Source organism: Dermochelys coriacea, chromosome 27 (genome assembly GCF_009764565.3).
Source record: "Dermochelys coriacea isolate rDerCor1 chromosome 27, rDerCor1.pri.v4, whole genome shotgun sequence".
Classification (NCBI taxonomy): domain Eukaryota; kingdom Metazoa; phylum Chordata; order Testudines; family Dermochelyidae; genus Dermochelys; species Dermochelys coriacea.
The window spans coordinates 7,014,943-7,034,413 of NC_050094.1; the positions used below are offsets into that span (position 1 = coordinate 7,014,943).

A 19,471-nucleotide genomic window follows, 5' to 3' on the forward strand; every position below is an offset into this window, starting at 1 on the left:
AAAGGGTTATATAAACAAATTAAATTGCCAAGGAGACTAATGTTTGTGGTCATCCTTGATGGCCACGTGTGTGCTTGGAAGAATTAAAATGAGATTTGTGAAGAGTTAGACAGGGAGATTGGATGCAAGAAATGTTTGCTATGCAGCAGCTGTTGTCAGTCAGATATGTGAGAGTATAAGCGTTCTAGCAATGAAGCACATGAAGAACTCTACTATAATATGGGTCTCCACTTCTGCTTGTATAATGTTCAGGGCTGCCCATTTTCTTAAGAAACAGGAGCTGCTTAAACCAGGTAACGAAAAGATGAGTGTGCTAAAGGATTTAACAGAATTCAGCAAGAAATCTGCTATGATGGTGTCACAAAAACAGTAGTTCTTTTAGCTAGTAAGTTTGTGTACTGTATTTTTTGAAGCCTTCAGTGCAGCAGAACTGCTGAGCTCTGTATGTTAATACATTAATAGCTCCCTTTCAAGTAAAAGATATGCCTGGAAAGGAAGATCATCCTTTTCCTAATTTTGTGATCTGCATAAACTACAGTACTGAAGTGTAATTTACAAATCTTGAAGGGAGTATTCAAACTTTGAAATAACCAATCTCCTTTGCTTGAAAATTTCTTTATTAAACTTTCTAAAGAGCGCTGAAGGAAGAGTTTCTGGTTTGGTCATATAGCATATTTTAAAGACTAGTAAATTCTAGTAAGTTTTGTCTATTTTTTCTCTTGCAGAGCAAACAAATTGAAAAAATATTTTATTTGCAAATTAAGGGCCTGTTCTCATTTGTACTGAGGCCCCTTTTTAGTACTCAGGCTCATTTACATGGCCATAAAGTGTGCATAAATTACATATATACTCACAAGTAAAGGCCACTTTGCACTGGCAGAGTGGTGTAAAGTGGCTGTGGGGTAAATGAGAATCAGACCCCAAGTCTTTAAGTTTACATTGGTTTTTAATATGAGGAATTAATAACTTTCAGCCATTGTAAATCCAATTCTTTCTAATCACAGTATCTCAACAACTTTTACTCTCCTTCCTTGCAATAAAGGTTTGGTTTTGGTCAACTCTGTAAGAGGAGAAGAGCATGAAGGGTGAAGAGCATATTTCAGAATATAAGAAAAACTTGTTCAAAACCACATTTTCTTATTGTTTCATCTCTTTTCTCACCCCACTTTATCTGTTGTCTAAATTTTGCATTGGTCGTGAAAACTATAGTTAATGTTGTCTAACACTTTCCATTAGAAAGTCCCTTTTTTGAGTTGTTTATAACTTTGTCAAATTGTAATCATTCAGACTGAAAATTTACATGCTTACATCTCTGCCTCAAGCTGAAATGTTTTGGAAAGTGTCAGTGAAAATGATTCAGCCACTTGCAAGAATGAGGTTAAAGAAAAATAGGTAAGTTTGTTAGTGTTCATTTCCCCTCACCAATTGTTTATTTGAAGAAGAGCTATAGAATAGAAGCATCTATGATGGTCCATCTAACCAAGTTCCTGTCTCTGACATTCGCCATCACCAAGTGCCTCGGGAAAAATGCAGGAAACACAACAGTAGGCAGATATGGAATAATCTGCCCCCCTTGAAAGTCTCACTTTTATGCCTAATAGTTAGAGATGAGTTTAAGCCCCGAAGCATGAGGTTTGACATCCCGTCCAACATTTTTGTCATCATTAGCTATAGCATCAGTCTTTGAACTCTGCCAAATTCTTGATCACAATGACAGCCTCTGGTAATGAGGTCCACATTCTAACTATGCATTGTATGAAAAAGTATTTCTTTCTCGATTTGGAATTTGCCGCCTTTCAATTTAATTGAATGTCCCTTTTTTTGTGTTCTGAGACGAGGAAAAAGCATGTTCTCCTGTGTTAAAGGCACTGGACTTGGACTTGAGAGAGTTGGGTGCAAGTACTTCCCCATTTCGCAGTAATAACTTGCTCAAGCCCATACAGGAACTCCGGAGAGGACATTTACTTACTTAATTAAATTTAAAATAGTAATTTTATTTACTTAATATTAAGTAATTGAATAAATTACTTATTTATTTCAACTGTAATAATTTCATTTATCATCTACTTCTCCAACTGAGACCATCATGATGCTAAACAATTACAATAATAATGAACACATTAAATAAGTCAAACAAAATATTCAAAATCCTGAATAGCAAGCAGTGTGATTTCCATTCCTGTGTAATTAATAGGAAGTATGGAAATGATTGTCTGAATAAGAGTAGAGTCAGTAGGATGATTGAGGTCCAGGTGAGAGAGGATTTTGTCGCTGTATAAAGCAGTGGCATGAAAACCTTTTGGGGCTAGAGAACCACCTTACTGCTGTGCTTGGGAGGATATGCCACCACAACTGAGGCCAGATCTGCGCTACAAAGTTTTGCTCATATAGGCATGCTGGTTAGGGGTGTAAACCCCTTGTGTAGATGTAGCTTATACCAGAAAAAGAGCCTTTTGTGAGTATAGGTGATGATGTTCAGGGAGGTGTTTAAACTATACCAGCAAAAGAACTCTTATTCCTGGTTTGTGCTGCATCTCCGGTAGCGGACTCTGCTGATATAGCTTTACCACCAAAGCCTTTGTAGTGCAGGCTAGTCCTAACTGGTTCAAAACTAGGGTTGCCAAGCCTCCAGGATTGTCCTGGAGTCTCCAGGAATTAAAGACTCATCTTTAATTAAAGATTGTCATGTGATGAAGCCTCTAGGAATATGTCCAACCAAAATTGGCAACCCTATTCAAAACTGACTCTCTAGTTTGGAATCCACACATTGGATGATCTCACACAGCTCCTTCTCTTGCTGAAATGCCACCCATGTGCTTCAGCTGTCTTAAAGTGTGCGATGATATCAAGGAACTGCCCAATAATACCATTTAAGTGAGAGTCCGTAACCCTTTGGATTGGTCTGCATTATTTTCTTCAAGTAAACATTAAGCAAAAGGCATCAATTCCAGTATCACTTTTCTTCCCCTAATATAGCATCTCTGTGTGAAAAGCCAGGAAATGACTCTAGGGAAAAAAACATGTTGAGTGTTTGGATGCTGTACTGGGCACACGATAATCAAAAATGAGAGCTCTTTTTCCTGGATGTCATCCCACAATTGTTTTTCTCAGAAGTCTTGTTTCAAACAGCTCCTAGCTTTTAACTATGCAAAAGTCAACTCTTGTTTTTATTTATATAAAAATGAGTTTCAAATCATGCACATTGGTTAACAATGGGAAACAAATGAAATCTGCAACAAACAGGATTATTTGTAAATATAATCCATTCTAGTACTTTTCTTGGTAATCATAAAACAAGAGTGCTATGGTTTCCGATGTCACCAGAACAGAATCATTTTGGGGTCTGGTATTTTCCAGGAAAATTCAGTGGTACTCCATTTATTCAATGTCCAGATGAAATGTACTGTATGTGTTTTCAGTGTCTTGTAATCACATCAAGCTTTTAATGGCCCTGCTTTACTGGTTGCCGGGCAAAATGTGCTAATTTCTTCATAGCAGTGTGATCCAGTCTCATTGTTTGTTGCATACATTGTTCTATTTGTCCTACTTTTCATTTGATTTGCAGGTAACTGTCACTGCAGAAAGTGCTTCATATTAAACAATAATGAGTAAATTACATTAAAAAACGGAACCGAAACAGTGATAAATACTGCATTTGAAAGAACCGTGCTCACAGTACAATGGAAAAGCCAATGTGCTTTAAAGTTACCATAGATACATTGCTCTTCCCAGTGCAGGAAATAAGACACCATGTGTGTATATGATTAAAAATTATATTCATTCTAACATAACCAGAACAGAGCTATAGCATAGTCCCCATTCTGCCAGAAGGGCAAGCCCAGCATGTTACATTATCAAATTGCCATGGAAACAGGGTCTAACCCTAAGGAGGAGGCTAACCCACTTTTGTCAAATCAAGCAGACATTAGGACTGAGGTAGCCCCCAGAATCCCCAGACTTTCTCTCGGGTGAGGGATGTGGGTCTAGATGAGAGCTTCCACTTTCTGGGTGAGATACTGAAGCCTACTCCTTGTCGTGCAATGCAGAACAGTGACTGCAGCCAGAAGCCACTGAGAAGCCTCCTTGTCATGCAATGCAGAGCAGTGACTGTGAAGGCATTCTGGTACCCTTACCTCAGTTAACCTGCTGTATACAGCTACAGCAACATGTGACAACTGAACAAGTATAAACAGATTCCTTCCTTAAACCAGACCTTCTGTGTGCTCTGAAGAAAGTGAAAACCCGATATTTACTTAGTACCAATTTTGTGATGAGGGGAAAGTCTTTCCTAGTCTTGAAAAGATTACTGGTGGAACCTCCAGAAAAACAGGCAGTCCTGCAGCAAACAAACAAATTGTGGCAATTAACTAAAAAACAAACAAACCAGGAGAGGCAAGGGAAGAATGGGTGATGTGTGCAGGAAGGAAATGTCTGTGTGGTCTCATGCCTGAGAGGAATCTTTGAAGGCCATACCCACAATGCATCAGGGACATTGGCCAGTGGGAGGCCCTGTGGCATTCAGAATGGTCAATCAGGTGAAAAGGGGGAAGGCCGGGCAAGCGTGGTCAATTCCTACCAACCCACAAGGCATTTTGGTTTTGTAAGTTGAGACAATTGACAGGGCCAGTCAGAGCCTGTGTGTGGGCACCATTTATTTATTTTAAATTAGAAGACAAGAAAAGAAAAATAAGTAAATCCCTTAATGGCTCATTGTACTTGAATTCTAGCCTCACGTGAGATATTGGCTTCACGGCTGAGTACACTTGGTTATAGTGCCTAGAGAGACAGTATCTGCAGTAGTTAGAGCAGGGCAGTGGGAGTCAGGACTAGTACAAATGACTAATTCAGTGTGTGACCCTGTGTGAATCACATAACTGATCTGTACCTGAGCTTTCTATCCCTAAAAGGGGGATACTAGTTCAGAGCAGTGGTGAGGCTTTTTAAATTATTGTTTGTAGTGTACTTTGAGCTACTTGGATGAAAGGTGTTATAAAAAGGCAAAGGCATATTAAAATGTGATCTGAATACCTGATGACTGATAAGCCAGTTCTTATTCATCCTTTTCTTAAGATGTTATAATTTTTTAACAACCTCTCTTTTGCCCCAGTCTTCCCATTGTCAGCTTTCCTTGTACACACAAATACTCTTTCATATACTGATTTATGCAGTCTTGCTGAGAATGATAAGTCTGGTTGTTTCCTTTTAGTGAAAACTGGGAATTGTTTATTCCAGGTTTATATGTGTAAATGTTTATTGATGGGACTGTCTACTGGTTCTCCCCCTGCCTCTCTGGTTTTCTGTCCTTCCCCCAACTCCATTCTTGGGTGCCCTGTTGATTATGAATACAAAATCTCAGTGAAGTTTATATTTTTAAAAGTATGTTGGTTGTTCTCTTTCCTTCCTGATCTGCTCTAAACTCTTGGCTAACCGAATCACTCGTCTCCCTTTGAAAAAATTGCAGTTTGTTGCTCATTTACAATCCAGTTTGAGTGGAAGCCAGCTTTCCTTCTTCTCTGATAACAAAACTCCTTTCTATAAATCTTTTCAACCAACGGGTGTCTTAATTAAAAAAAAAAAAAGAAGGTCACTTAAAGAACTGACCATTGAAATAACCATTGTAAATGTCACAATTTTGATAAAAATGCCAACTGTAAGCATGGTAGTGCAGGAGGCCATCTTATCTAAAAATAAATATTTTCATATCAGAATGAAAGTACTCTTTAAACAGTTTATTGCTTCAGTGTATTTAATATGATGCCTCATGGAAGTTTTGCTTGCATCTGAGTCCTTGCAGAAGTAGCCCAACACGTGGAGGTGTATTCCCAGCTGGTGGTGTGTCAGTCTATTTTAGTTCTTAATTTGAGATTGGAAAAATAAAATGATCTGTGCTGCATTATCTGTCACTTTCCACAAGGTAAGGGATACATTTTCTAGCAGCTGTCATTGCACCCACATATATACACACAGTGGAGTTGCCTTCAACTGAGTGCAATACATTACTCCTATTTAATCTATTGTTATAAGGCAAATGAAGTTCTACCATGAACAAATAATGTTGGTATAGTGAAGTTGTCTTCTTTAGAATGGAGATGTACTTCTCTTTATCATCTGTGCAAGTCCCTTTTCGCCTGGAGGTTTAAATTTTCTATCAGCAGTTCTAACAGTCTGAATAGATGGATGTTAATGTCCAAATTAGGCAGATCTAAAATAATTGAAAAAGAGATTTGTTGACATTCACTTAAAATGCATTGTTAAATTCCCAGTTATATAGCTGGAGTCTTTGACTTTATCTGTTAAACTTTTTGCACAAGCAATTAAATAATGCTTTCAATAGGAAAGTCTGGGCAGCTATAAGCATCTCCATTTCTATTTGTCTTGTCATTTCTGAGCATCAGCAGAAAACCAAACCAGTACAAATGTCTTGGGGGCATGAGAGAAGTGTTACCAAAACACCTCATTATTCCTAGCTGTGTGAAATTACTGTGCCCTATGTTTTCAAAACTTTCATTTCATGCATGCTCTATGCAAATTTCTAGTAATTTCTACCTTTAAGAAACCATAGAGCTGGAAGGAAACATACATTGTTCTTATAGGCCTTAGCAATATGAATACAGCTTCTCAAATAATATTTTACATTTGCATTTTTGTCCGCCATAGGATTTCTGACCCTTCAAGGTTCAAAGTCATAATCTATCATATCACAACTTCATCTCAGTTGTGTTGATTTAATATAGTTATAAATGTATGAGTGTTTTGTGTGAAAAAGAATACTAGATGAATAAAAATACCAGGACTTGGAGCCAGGTCTGATAGTTGTTCGCTTTCCCTTGGCAGCCACCAGCTCAGCCCACTTAGAGGATCTAGCTTACTTGGATGAGCAGAGACATACTCCCCTACGTACGTCCCTCCGAATGCCTCGGCAGAGCCTGGCAGGTGCCCGCATACAACAAGACCTAAGAGGTAAGGACCAGCTGAAGGACTTTTGTGCAGCCACATGCCATAGGTAGTGGCTACAAGGATATGACTTTATATGGTGCTTCCTGCAGTTATCTATTATTTTGGTGGAAACATCTGATTCATGTAAAGTTTCCCATATTATATACGTGAATTGCTGCCTCGCTACTGAAAGATGAGGTAGCCTCTTGTCTTGCAGTGTGTTTCTTCCTAGCATTGTCAAATAAGAAGGGAAAGAAAACTTGAGAAGGTGTAGCAATTGACTCAAGTACTGATCTCTTTAGATGGTGGTAGTTAGCCACTGTTTGGGCCATGTGTCTATGAGGAACAGTGCAAAGGGAGCTACATGGGGTATTGTTAAAGTACCCTTTCTGGGTTGCTCTTGCTGTGATGATTGCTTAGAAAGCAAATGTGTCAAACTTTGAATTCTGTTTAGTTTGCTGTATACAAAATTGTCTGCCGGCAGGTTTTACGTACGTGTTCAACATTGCAGCCTGTTGCACCTTAATTTTTCCTTTTATTGGACTTTGGTTTGTCAGTATTTCAGCAGTTGCTGCTTGCAAAAGAAGCATCATGGTTAAAGGTTTGGGTTTGGGGGGTTGTTTCTTTGGGGTTTTTTTTGGTAACTACAGTATCTGAGTAGCAGCCGTGTTAGTCTGTATTCGCAAAAAAGAAAAGGAGTACTTGTGGCACCTTAGAGACTAACGAATGTATTTGAGCATAAGCTTTCGTGAGCTACAGCTCACTTCATCGGATGCATTTGGTGGAAAATACAGTGGGGAGATTTATATACACACAGAGAACATGAAACAATGGATTTTATCATACACACTGTAAGGAGAATGATCACTTAAGATGAGCTATTACCAGCAGGAAGGGGGGGGGGAAGGAGGAAAACCTTTTGTGGTGATAATCAAGGTGGGCCATTTCCAGCAGTTAACAAGAACATCTGAGGAACAGTAGGTGGTGGGGTGGGGAGAGAAATAACATGGGGAAATAGTTTTACTTTATGTAATGTCTCATCCACTCCCAGTCTCTATTCAAGCCTAAGTTAATTGTATCCAGTTTGCAAATTAATTCCAATTCAGCAGTCTCTTGTTGGAGTCTGTTTTTGAAGTTTTTTTGTTGAAGGATAACCACCCTCAGGTCTGTAATCGTGTGACCGGAGAGATTGAAGTGTTCTCCGACTGGTTTTTGAATGTTATAATTCTTGACCTCTGATTTGTGTCCATTTATTCTTTTACGTAGAGACTGTCCAGTTTGACCAATGTACATGGCAGAGGGGCATTGCTGGCACATGATGGCATATATCACATTGGTAGATGCGCAGGTGAACGAGCCTCTGATAGTGTGGCTGATGTGATTAGGCCCTATGATGGTGTCCCCTGAATAGATATGTGGACAGAGTTGGCAACGGGCTTTGTTGCAAGGATAGGTTCCTGGGTTAGTGGTTCTGTTGTGTGGTGTGTGGTTGCTGGTGAGTATTTGGTTCAGGTTGGGGGGCTGTCTGTAAGCAAGGACTGGCCTGTCTTCCAAGATCTGTGAGAGTGATGGGTCGTCCTTCAGGATAGGTTGTAGTGGCGTTCTGTTATTTTCTTTGTTGGGCCTGTCCTGTAGTAGGTGACTTCTGGGTACTCTTCTGGCTCTGTCAATCTGTTTCTTCACTTCAGCAGGTGGGTATTGTAGTTGTAAGAATGCATGATAGAGATCTTGTAGGTGTTTGTCTCTGTCTGAGGGGTTGGAGCAAATGCAGTTGTATCGTAGAGCTTGGCTGTAGACAATGGATAGTATGGTGTGATCTGGATGAAAGCTAGAGGCATGTAGGTAGGAATAGCGGTCAGTAGGTTTCCGATATAGGGTGGTGTTTATGTGACCATCGCTTATTAGCACCGTAGTGTCCAGGATGTGGATCTCTTGTGTGGACTGGTCCAGGCTGAGGTTGATGATGGGATGGAAATTGTTGAAATCATGATGGAATTCCTCAAGGGCTTCTTTTCCATGGGTCCAGATGATGAAGATGTGATCAATGTAGTGCAAGTAGAGTTAGGGGCATTAGGGGATGAGAGGTGAGGAAGCGTTGTTCTAAGTCAACCATAGAAATGTTGGCATACTGTGGGGCCATGCGGGTACCCATGGCAGTGCCGCTGATTTGAAGGTATACATTGTCCTCAAATGTGAAATAGTTATGGGTGAGGACAAAGTCACAAAGTTCAGCCACCAGGTTAGCCGTAACATTATCGGGGATATTGTTCCTGATGGCTTGTAGTCCATCTTTGTGTGGAATGTTGGTGTAGAGGCTTCTACATCCATAGTGGCTAGGATGGTGTTTTTAGGAAGATCACCGATGGATTGTAGTTTCCTCAGGAAATCAGTGGTGTCTCGAAGATAGCTGAGAGTGCTGGTAGCATAGGGCCTGAGGAGGGAGTCTACCTAGCCAGACAATCCTGCTTTCAGGGTGCCAATGCCTGAGATGATGGGGCGTCCAGGATTTCCAAGTTTATGGATCTTGGGTAGCAGATAGAATACCCCAGGTCGGGGTTCCAGGGGTGTATCTGTGTGGATTTGTTCTTGTGCTTTTTCAGGGAGTTTCTTGAGCAAATAGTGTAGTTTCTTTTGGTATCCCTCAGTGGGATCAGAGAGTAATGGCTTGTAAAAAGTGGTGTTGGAGAGCTGCCTAGTAGCCTCTTGTTCCTATTCCGACCTATTCATGATGACGACAGCACCTCCTTTGTCAGCCTTTTTGATTATGATGTCAGAGTTGTTTCTGCGGCTGTGGATGGCATTGTGTTCTGCACGGCTGAGGTTATGAGGCAAGTGATGCTGCTTTTCCACAATTTCAGCCCGTGCACGTCACCGGAAGCACTCTATGTAGAAGTCCAGTCTGTTATTTCGACCTTCAGGAGGAGTCCACCTAGAATCCTTCTTTTTGTAGTATTGGTAGGAAGGTCCATGTGGGTTAATATGTTGGTTAGAGGTGTGTTGGAAATATTCCTTGAGTCGAAGACGTCAGAAATAGGATTCTAGGTCACCACAGAACTGTATCATGTTTGTGGGCGTCGAGGGGCAAAAGGAGAGGCCCCAAGATAGGACAGATTATCACCAGAAAAGGTTTTCCTCCTTCCCCCCCTCCTTCCTGCTGGTAATAGCTCATCTTAAGTGATCACTCTCCTTACAGTGTGTATGATAAAACCCATTGTTTCATGTTCTCTGTGTGTGTATATAAATCTCCCCACTGTATTTTCCACCGAATGCATCCGATGAAGTGAGCTGTAGCTCACGAAAGTAAATTTGTTAGTCTCTAAGGTGCCACAAGTACTCTTTTTCTTTTTTACAGTATCTGAATGAGCGTACACTGAAAAGATGCTTGAGTCTTGAGTTGTGTTCCAGCTCTGTGGGACAGCTTTCTGCTGTTGGTTTGCGTGTCTGCAAGTGCTTGTTAAGAGTCCGTAAGGCTCTCCTCTTCTCTGGGTGATGTGCTTATTTTTACCTTGAGGAGGTGACCAAGTAAGGCAGTCTGGAATGTGTCCATCAGTCCATGCTAGACTGGTTTCTAATGTAGCAATCCAATGGCACTGCAAGCATGGCCGGTTTTAATTCTGTTGGGGATTTGTACAAAATATACAACCCCTGACTGAAAGAGAGAAGTGATTTTGTGTCGTCTTGGATCACAGTTTGTAATGAAATCATATTGGCTGGTGATACAGTTATAAAAATGTATTGGCAGGCAGTAAGCGAAGAAAGCAAACTTTGACAGACAGCATTTCCATATGTTCTAACTGAGCAGCTTTCCAAGCCTTCATAATTTGCAGTGATTGCATCCAAAACATTAAATTTTATTGTAGGAACAGAATCAAATTGTTTTCCAGACACACTTTTAAAAAAACATGCAGCACCACATAGTTTTTTTTTTTTTTTGGTTAAGCCTGCATGTGAATAGCAGCAGTGTTTCATATTTTATGTCTGGTTCTGGTTCTTGTTGTAGTGACACGCTATCTTAACAAAGGGGAGGGAGGGAAAGCACTATAGATAATACCTCTATTTGGAAGTCTCTTCTTTTCACAGGATATGTGATATTTTCTGAGTGTTAAAAAGTTCCAGATGTTTCCCTGAAACTGTGTAGAACTGGCCTTTTCTAGTGACCAGGTCTTTGAGCTGTTGTGCCAATTGGAAATCCTAAACTTGGGCTCAGGCTTAGTATGTCATGTCTTGGAGATTTGCAGAGATGGTTCCCAGTCTTTAGTGGAGCAAGAAGTGGCTTCCAATCTGAAGGCCAAGGATTAGGACTATTGTTTAACCTGCCAATCCCCCTCATGCCCAAAATTTAATTTTTCATGGAGAGATTCAGTGGGTAGACATTAAACAAGGGACTCTTCCCTTCTGTCCATTTTGTCTGTTAAACCCACCTGTTTGAAAACAGGAATTGCATTTCTTCCCCAGTTTAATACTAACGGCTCAGAGCAGGAAAAATATTTTGTACAAGTGGCAGGTTTTAAACAGAATACTGAGTGCACTTTTCATTTTTCTGTCGTGAGCCAGGGGAATTTAAGGCTAGTTTAGGTTAATATAGCTTAACTTGCAAGATAATAGTTGCAAAGTACCCTGAAGTAGAAGTCTATTGAAGAACTAAGTACTGGATATTAAAACATTTGCCAGTGTTTTCATCCTGTTCCCTTCCCAGATAAGGGAAAGCCAGTGGTAATTTACTATGTAAAACATTCTTCTTGTCCTCTATAGGAAATATTTTGCGGACAGCGGATTGGATGGCGAATTCCTGAGTGCTACAACTCTTGCATTAGAGTACTAAAGTACTGCTACTATTATTAATATAGGCAGTGCAGTAGTGCCTAACACTTTTCATTATAATCCCGTTTTCACTTGCTTGTAACTGTTATACACTTTAACCTTTTGAGCTGAAGTTTTCCATACTTCATTGATTTTTCTGAAAACTTGATAAAAATAGTTGAGCCATCTCCAAGGAGGTGCTCAATAAAAAATAGATATTTATATCCTGCTAAATGTATGCTAGGTTCTTTACAGAAAAATAGTAGGATTCTCTGAAGAGCTTGCAATATAAATGGAATAAAAGGAAGATAGGATCAAGATTCTCAAGCATTTAATATACCAACGTTTGCATGCTGCTGTTTAACATAGGATAGAAGGAGAAGACAGGTGACAATACTATATTCCTCAGATATACATTTCAATTCTAATAAGTATGAAATCACTTGTGTCCGGGCATTGCTCTCTAGATAGTTGCAATACTATATGATATATGGCTTAGTACTGCATGGGCTTTGTATTGGACAGCAAGATATCTTTGTGTTCCAGCTGCTGGTCCTAAAATGGAAACTGGCAAGTACACCGCACAGCTTAATACTAATAATGAACTGTGGATGCTTACTGCCAGCATAGTTCAGAAGGAGTTCTTATTCTCTTTGAAGAGAAAGGAGTCTGCAAGCCAAATAATTTCCTAACAGGCACTTTAACAAAATCAAATTACAACTAAGAATTCAGTTTGTATAGGGGAGAGTGATCTAGATGGTAAAGAAGCGTGTCTCCTGAAGGCCTATGTTTAAATCTGAAGGTTAGGAACAGAAGTGAAATAAATTATTGGATCTCAGTTGTGCGGATTTTGTGCATGTGTTCATATTATTCAATCAGCCCTACTTTGGTATAATTGGCATTTTCTGCTATAGAGGAACCCAGGACTGGAATAGCAAGGCGTGTTTCAAATCAGGATTGAAATGTGTTTTTAGGGCTCTATTGAAGAGGTTTGCAAAGCTTATCCGTTGTCAGTCTCTCATTTAGCACTAAAAATTCACTCTCCACCGGCCCCCCTAATTTTTTCCAAAGAAATATAGATTTAATTTACTTCAACAAGTTATCTCAAGTTCAGGATATTACCATGGGACTCCAGCCTCAATTCTGTAAAATTCTTCATTAAAAGCGAATAGAAAACCCAGTGAGGGCTTGACAAATTGTCAGATATAAAAATGCAATTGTTAATTTATTTTGTGGTTATTTTGTTGTTATTTGTAACAAATACTAAAGCCAAGCAATTAACCAGGATCCTCCAGTTTGTGCACATATACTCTGGCCTGCTAATTAATCACATTTTTGTCCCTCTCTGTCTGAGCCCTTTCCAATCATCTGTCCTCCAGTGAATTAGTCTGTAAAATGTAAGGGCCGTGATGTGGTCTCCCTGCTCTCTATTTATTCTCTTGCCCTAATTTGCTTTTACCTACTTTCTCATTCTCCGTTCTTCTCCTTTGTTACTAAATAGGCTTTGAAGACGAAGGATCATTGCTCTCTTGCAAAAGTTCGAATGCAAAGGTTGTAGGTTGGGAATTCATTAGGGCCCCATAGTTAATTATTTTCTATAACGTTGATAGAGACCCAGCTGAATGGGGCTTTATTATGGGTCTGACTCTTGACCATAGTTCTGTGACTTGCTTGGCTATGCCTGGGGAGTGCTGTCTGCTAAGGATTATCAAATAAATGTTAACAGGGACTCTTAAGATGTTCATCAGACAATGTCAGGAATTGAGAAGGTTAAATAAGTATCTGGCATGTATCATGTGACTAATCAGTGACACTTGAAAATTATTTTTAAATGTTTTAGAAAACTCAGTTAGCAACATCTCAGTGCTCTTTTCTTCTCTAAAAATATGCAGTCTTGGCTTGATGGTGTAATTTAAAATAGGTATTGGCCAGGCATCAGTTTAACAGAATGGACAAACCAGTGATTAGGAATGGTGTGAGTACACTGCAGGATTCAATTTAGTCAGCATAATAAAATGAAATACTTTTCCTATGGACCATGTGGAATTAATATTCTAGCATTTGGTACAAATATAACTTTGGTGGCTAGTGAAATACAGAACACAGATCCTCAGCACTGATGTCCAAATGGTTGTGGCACTAAACATTTTCTTTCTGGCAAGGTACTTACCAACGTTGCATACTTTAAATGGAGTGCTGAGACTACAGCCAATTACAGGGGGAAAGTTTCATGTAATTTGTTCTTCTCTTACTACGTGTCTGACAGGCATCGGGTTCATAGAGAGGTCTCAGGTACAAGCTTCCTACTAGGTACTGAGGAGGGATTTGGGTCAAAACTTTGAAATTCGGGTCTGATTAGTAAAAAAGCTGGAAGGGGAAGGAAAGAAAAACTTCCCAAAATGAGGGGAGGGGGGAGAGGAGGAAATAGCAACCTGTTTTGTTAAGAAAATAAAACTCTAAATCAAAAACAGTTTTAATTTAAAAAATTAACTAAAAATCAGAAGCAGATAATTTGTAGTCTCGTGGATGGTTGTCGGTTGTCAGCTCCTTGAATCAGATTTCTCCTTCCTTGCTTTTTAATATTATTTTTTTAAATCCATAATTCCTCGGTATGAGCCCCACTCCTTATTGTTCCCTGGGGTGAACCAAGGCATTCTCAGTAGAGACCACCTGTGGTTATCAGCATTGACTATGTATTATTTCTGACCATTGGAAAGTGAGAGTATAGTCTTAAACGGAAGGCAATATCTGTAATTAATACAATTCTGGCTTATCCATCATAATTAGGCATTGAAGGGCAGGTCTACACTACAGCCCAGATCGACGCTCTGAAATCGATCCACCGACGGTCGATTTAGCGAGTCTAGTGAAGACCCGCCAAATCGACAGCAGATCACTCTCCAATATCTATCCCTGTACTCTACGCCGATGGGAAGAGTAAGGTAAGTTGATGGGAGAGCTTCTCCCGTCAACTCCCCGCAGTGTAGACCCTGCGGTAACTTGACCTAAGGTACACTGACTCCAGCTACGTTATTAATATAGCTGGAGTTGCGTAGCATAGGTCGACTTACTGCAGTAGTGTAGAAATAGCCTCAGACACTGAGCTGTGAAGCTGCCTAGCACACTGAAAGATATTTGGTGGAAAAGATGTCCCCTAATTCCATTCCATGACTTTCATTTTTGTGGCCACAGAAGACCAATAAACTACTATTGTCATTATACCTAATATTTTAAATGAAAGAAAAAAAAACAACTTTGTGTCAATGCAGCATTTATTTCAGATGTCAAACAGTCAATAGTTAAGAAATTTAAAAGATTAAGGTTCTTCCCACAATGTTAATTTGGACACATTGTACCTTATACAGCATAGGCTATTCCCATAAGGTGTCCAATTCCCCTAACTCCTTTGAAAATTACATACTAAGTTAATGTTGTAACTCCGTCTTTAATTTTTAGAATTTCTTGACATTGAGTACTGGATATTTCAACCTTAATATTACATTAATGCTACCTGTTGTATTTAATAATAATAATTAGAGATGGGCCAAAACTGGAACCTAAAATCCAAACTATTTGGAATTTGACAACCATTTGGATATGGGGAATAATCAGATATAAATATAAAAAATGCACTAGCACTTTAAGGAACTGCTAGTTTCCCTTCCAAACAAGGTAATGCATGAGATTAATTAAAACAATAATAAGAAAAGGAGTACTTGTGGCACTTTAGAGACTAACAAATTTATTTGAGCATAAGCTTTTGTGAGCTACAGCTTACTTCATCAGATGCATGCAGTGGAAAATACAGTGGGGAGATTTTATATACACAGAGAACATGAAACAATGGGTGTTACCATACACACTGTAATGAGAGTGATCAGGTAAAGTGAGCTATTACCAGCAGGAGAGAAAAAAAACCTTTTGTAGTGATAATCAAGGTGGGCCATTTCCAGCAGTTGACAAGAATGTGTGAGGAACAGTGGTGTGGGGCTGGGGGGAATAAACGTGGGGAAATAGTTTTACTTTGTGTAATGACACATCCATTCCCAGTCTTTATTCAAGCCTAATGTAATGGTGTCCAGTTTGCAAATTAATTCCAATTCAGTACTCCTTTTCTTTTTGCAGATATAGACTAACACAGCTGCTATTCTAAAACAATAATGTAATAGTTGCATGCTCAAAGTGAAAATGTATTTACCTATGTAGAAAGGCCTTTATTCTGTATGTTGTTGAGACATAAATGTGTCCATCTATCTCTTTCCCAAAGACCACAGCTTTCATGTGGCTTACAAATGTAGTCTCTGAGCAGTACCATATTGCTGTGTGTATAGTAATGCAGACAGGAGAGTTTGGGGCATGTGTCAGGATTAGCCATTGTGTGTAAATTTATCATCGCTTCACAGAAAAAAGTCCTTATTTTTAGATTTAGAACGTGAGTGCAGGAAAGTTGTCTCATTTTGACCAGATGTTGCTGCTTTAATTAGCTGTATTTGAACTGTTAAATTTCCTAGGGGGCATCTGAGCATTCATATTTACATCAACAGTAAGCTGCATGCATTTTAGTGGTGGAACTAATACTTAATCAGCTTTAGGAAAAACAAATAAATATGCACATATACACGTCCAAATCGTAATTTATTTATTGCTCGTTAGTAAGTCCGTTGTGAAAAGTGATATTAACAAACTGTAAAGTATCACTTTTCACAGAAGACTTACTCAGCCCTGGCAAGCCTGTGGACAAATTAAGCCCTGGATGGGGGGGTCGAGATAGGCAGTAGGGGCCAGGTGCAATGGAGTTGCGAGGGCTGGGGGGACAGTGAGGGGGTGAAGCCCAAAGCCTGAGCTCCACCACCCCGGGAAGGTGGGGAACTCACCAGCTGCCGGCTCCTCCAGCGTTGTGTCCCAGCTGTCTCCAGAGGGGGGCAGGGCCCAACCACTGCTTGCAGTCCTAGCAGAACAACACCAAGGCGGTGCATCCAGGAGCAACAGGAAGAGAGAGGGACCACTGCTGTGTGTCCCCTGCCCCCAGTCACAGCCCAGGAGGCTGTGGCCACAAGAAAAGCCACTGGTGGCTGCATGCGGCCATGGTGGCCGCATTTAAGAAACACTGGCCTAGAGCTCTACCAAATTCATGGTCCATTGTGGTCAATTTCATAGCCAGAGTTTTTTTTTAAATTGGTCTATTTCATGATTTCAGGTGTTTACATCTGAAATTTCAGGATGTTCTAACTGTGGGGGTCCAAATCCAAAATGGGATCATGGGGGAGGGGGAGGTTTGCAAAGTTGTTGTAGAGAGGGGGTCCCAAGATTGCCACCCTCACTTCTGTGCTGCCTTCAGGGCTGGGCTAAAGGAGGTTCCTGGAGACTAAGATGGGTAGGTGCCAGGGGTTCTTAGCTGCTAGTCCAGGCCAGTGGAAAATTAAAGCAGGGACCCCCAGCTAATTTGTGATCCCCTGAGAAAAATGGGTGCCCCATCCCCAGAAGAAGCCCTAGGGGCGGTAGCCCCTACCCGGTCACCCTGAGTCCCAGCAGGAGCTGTGGGGGAAGAAGCTCCAATCCCGGGTGAGCCCAGCTGCAGGGGCTGAAGCCCTGAGCCCTGGCTGGAGACACAGGGGGTGGAAACCTTGAGCCCAGGCTGCCCCAAGCCTCAGCTGGAGCGGCGGGGGGCAGAAGCCCGGAGCCCGGGCTTCCCCAGCTGCAGCTGCCAGGAGCAAAACAGGAGCTGCCAGGGAAAGAAGCCAGGAGCCCAACTCCTGGGCTGCTCCAGCGCAGAAGTGAGTGTGTGCCACCTTCATTTCTGTAGTGCCTCTTAAGATGGGTCTGATCTCCCTACTAAGAGTGGCCATGCAGGGGAAGGACAACTCCTGTCCTTCCCCAGCCTGGCCAGACTAGGAGCTAGGAGCCCCAGGCTCCCAGCAGCACGGGGAGATCAGATTTCATGGGGAAGGGCAGATTTCACAGCCCATGACATGTTTTTCACAGCTGTGAAATTGGCAGGGCCTTAGCTATATCCCATGCAGGTTCTGGGGTGGCTGAGGAGGCAGTATTTGCTACTCAGCTTCCTGGGTCCATCAGTATTCTATCTGGAGTCCAGGGAGTTTACTGATAAACTCAGGAAGCTGAAAGCATATACCACCTCCTCAGCCACCCCGGAACCTGCATGGGGCATAATAAAACAAAAACTTCCCCCGCCAAACCGCGCAACCAGGGTCCAGCGAATACCCGCTCCCCATATGCCCATCCCTTTTATCGTTGGCCACTTTGACATCATTTCTCCAACCTCCTTTCACTAGTTGGGTTGTATTGTAGTACCTAAATTTGTCTGAGATGATAGAAATCTAGCTACAGATTGCAGTGCTTGTTACTAATGACATTATGCTAGTCAGTCCAGTGGTATTTTATCCCATGGAAATTGTTGTATCCTTTTGGATGTGTTGGTTTTGTCTTTGAGCTTTGGCTGTTTCAAGGTTGAGCTTGAATCTAGTGCTCTCGTGAACAAGTATAATTAGATGTAAAACATCTTTTGCATTATGATTGCTCAGGACTAAATGATATATTTATTTGGCATCACTGTGACATGAAGATAATAGACAAAGTTATGGAGAGATAACTGTTTGAGTACTTAGATGTTTCAGATCTTCTTGACCCTTAGCCATCTGAGTACAGATGTGGATATGAGAAGCAAATCTCACTGGTAGAGCTGGAAAATGATCTCCTTCTGTGTGGTCCCATCTTGTTTTCCCTTCTGTTCAACATATATATGAGGTTGTGAGGCAGTATAGGTTTCAGTTTTTCAGCATGCTGATGATTCCCAGCTGAGGAGAGGCTGAGGGAACTGGGCTTATTTAGTTTGCTGAAGAGAAGAGTGAAGGGGGATTTGATAGCAGCCTTCAACTACCTGAAGGGGGGTTCCAAAGAAGATGGAGCTTGGCTGTTCTCAGTGGTGGCAGATGACAGAACAAGGAACAATGATCTCAAGTTGCAGTGCGGGAGGTCTAGGTTGGATATTAGGAAACACTATTTCACTAGGAGAGTGGTGAAGCACTGGAATGGGTTATGTAAGGAGGCAGTGGAATCTCCATCCTTAGAGGTTTTTAAGACCCGGCTTGACAAAGCCCTGGCTGGGATGATTTAGTTGGGGTTCATCCTCCTTTGAGCAAGGGGTTGGATTAGATGACCTTCTGAGGTCTCTTCCAACCCTAATCCTCTATGATTCTATTCACCTCTATCTCGCCTGATCCCACCACTGTTGTTGAACACAGCAGTGTTTGGAAGAGATTGAGCATACATGAGAGCTAGCACATATAAAACTTGAGGTGATGTTGGTAGGCTGGGGAGAACAATAGTAGCTCGCATTTGTGATTTGTGTTTGCAAATCTGGTGGTTGAGTTGTATGCTAGCTGCTGTTACAGTCATATAGGCAGCAGAGGCCAGAAACACATTTGACCGGCCACAACGTTAGGAGGTTGTAACATTTGTTGTGGCTGATGACTTTGTTACCTCAGGATTTTACCTGGATTTTATCTCAGTGAGTTCTGCTCCATGGGGCTACACCTCAAGTCCATATGAAAACTTATGCTAGTTTAAAACACCTTCTAAACAAGTACTGGTTCTCAGTACTCCAGGAGCTGAATCGGCTGCCGATTGGTTTCTTCCAAGTAGAACTGAGGATGTTGGTTTTCACCTATGAAGCCTTAATGCCTTGGCATCTGCCTGCATGAGAGCCCACCTTTCC

At 41.0% G+C, this 19,471-nt stretch overlaps 1 protein-coding gene across 8 annotated transcripts in view; it reads left to right on the top strand.

Moving 5' to 3' along the window:
- Nucleotides 1-19,471, top strand: part of TANC2 (tetratricopeptide repeat, ankyrin repeat and coiled-coil containing 2) — a 702,178-nt gene that overhangs the window by 540,087 nt on the left and 142,620 nt on the right. For all 8 annotated transcript variants that reach the window (XM_043503351.1, XM_043503352.1, XM_038385380.2 and 5 more), the window contains one exon: nucleotides 6,835-6,960. In XM_043503351.1, coding sequence (XP_043359286.1) covers nucleotides 6,835-6,960 — 126 coding nt within the window. The remainder of the gene's footprint in view (nucleotides 1-6,834; nucleotides 6,961-19,471) is intronic.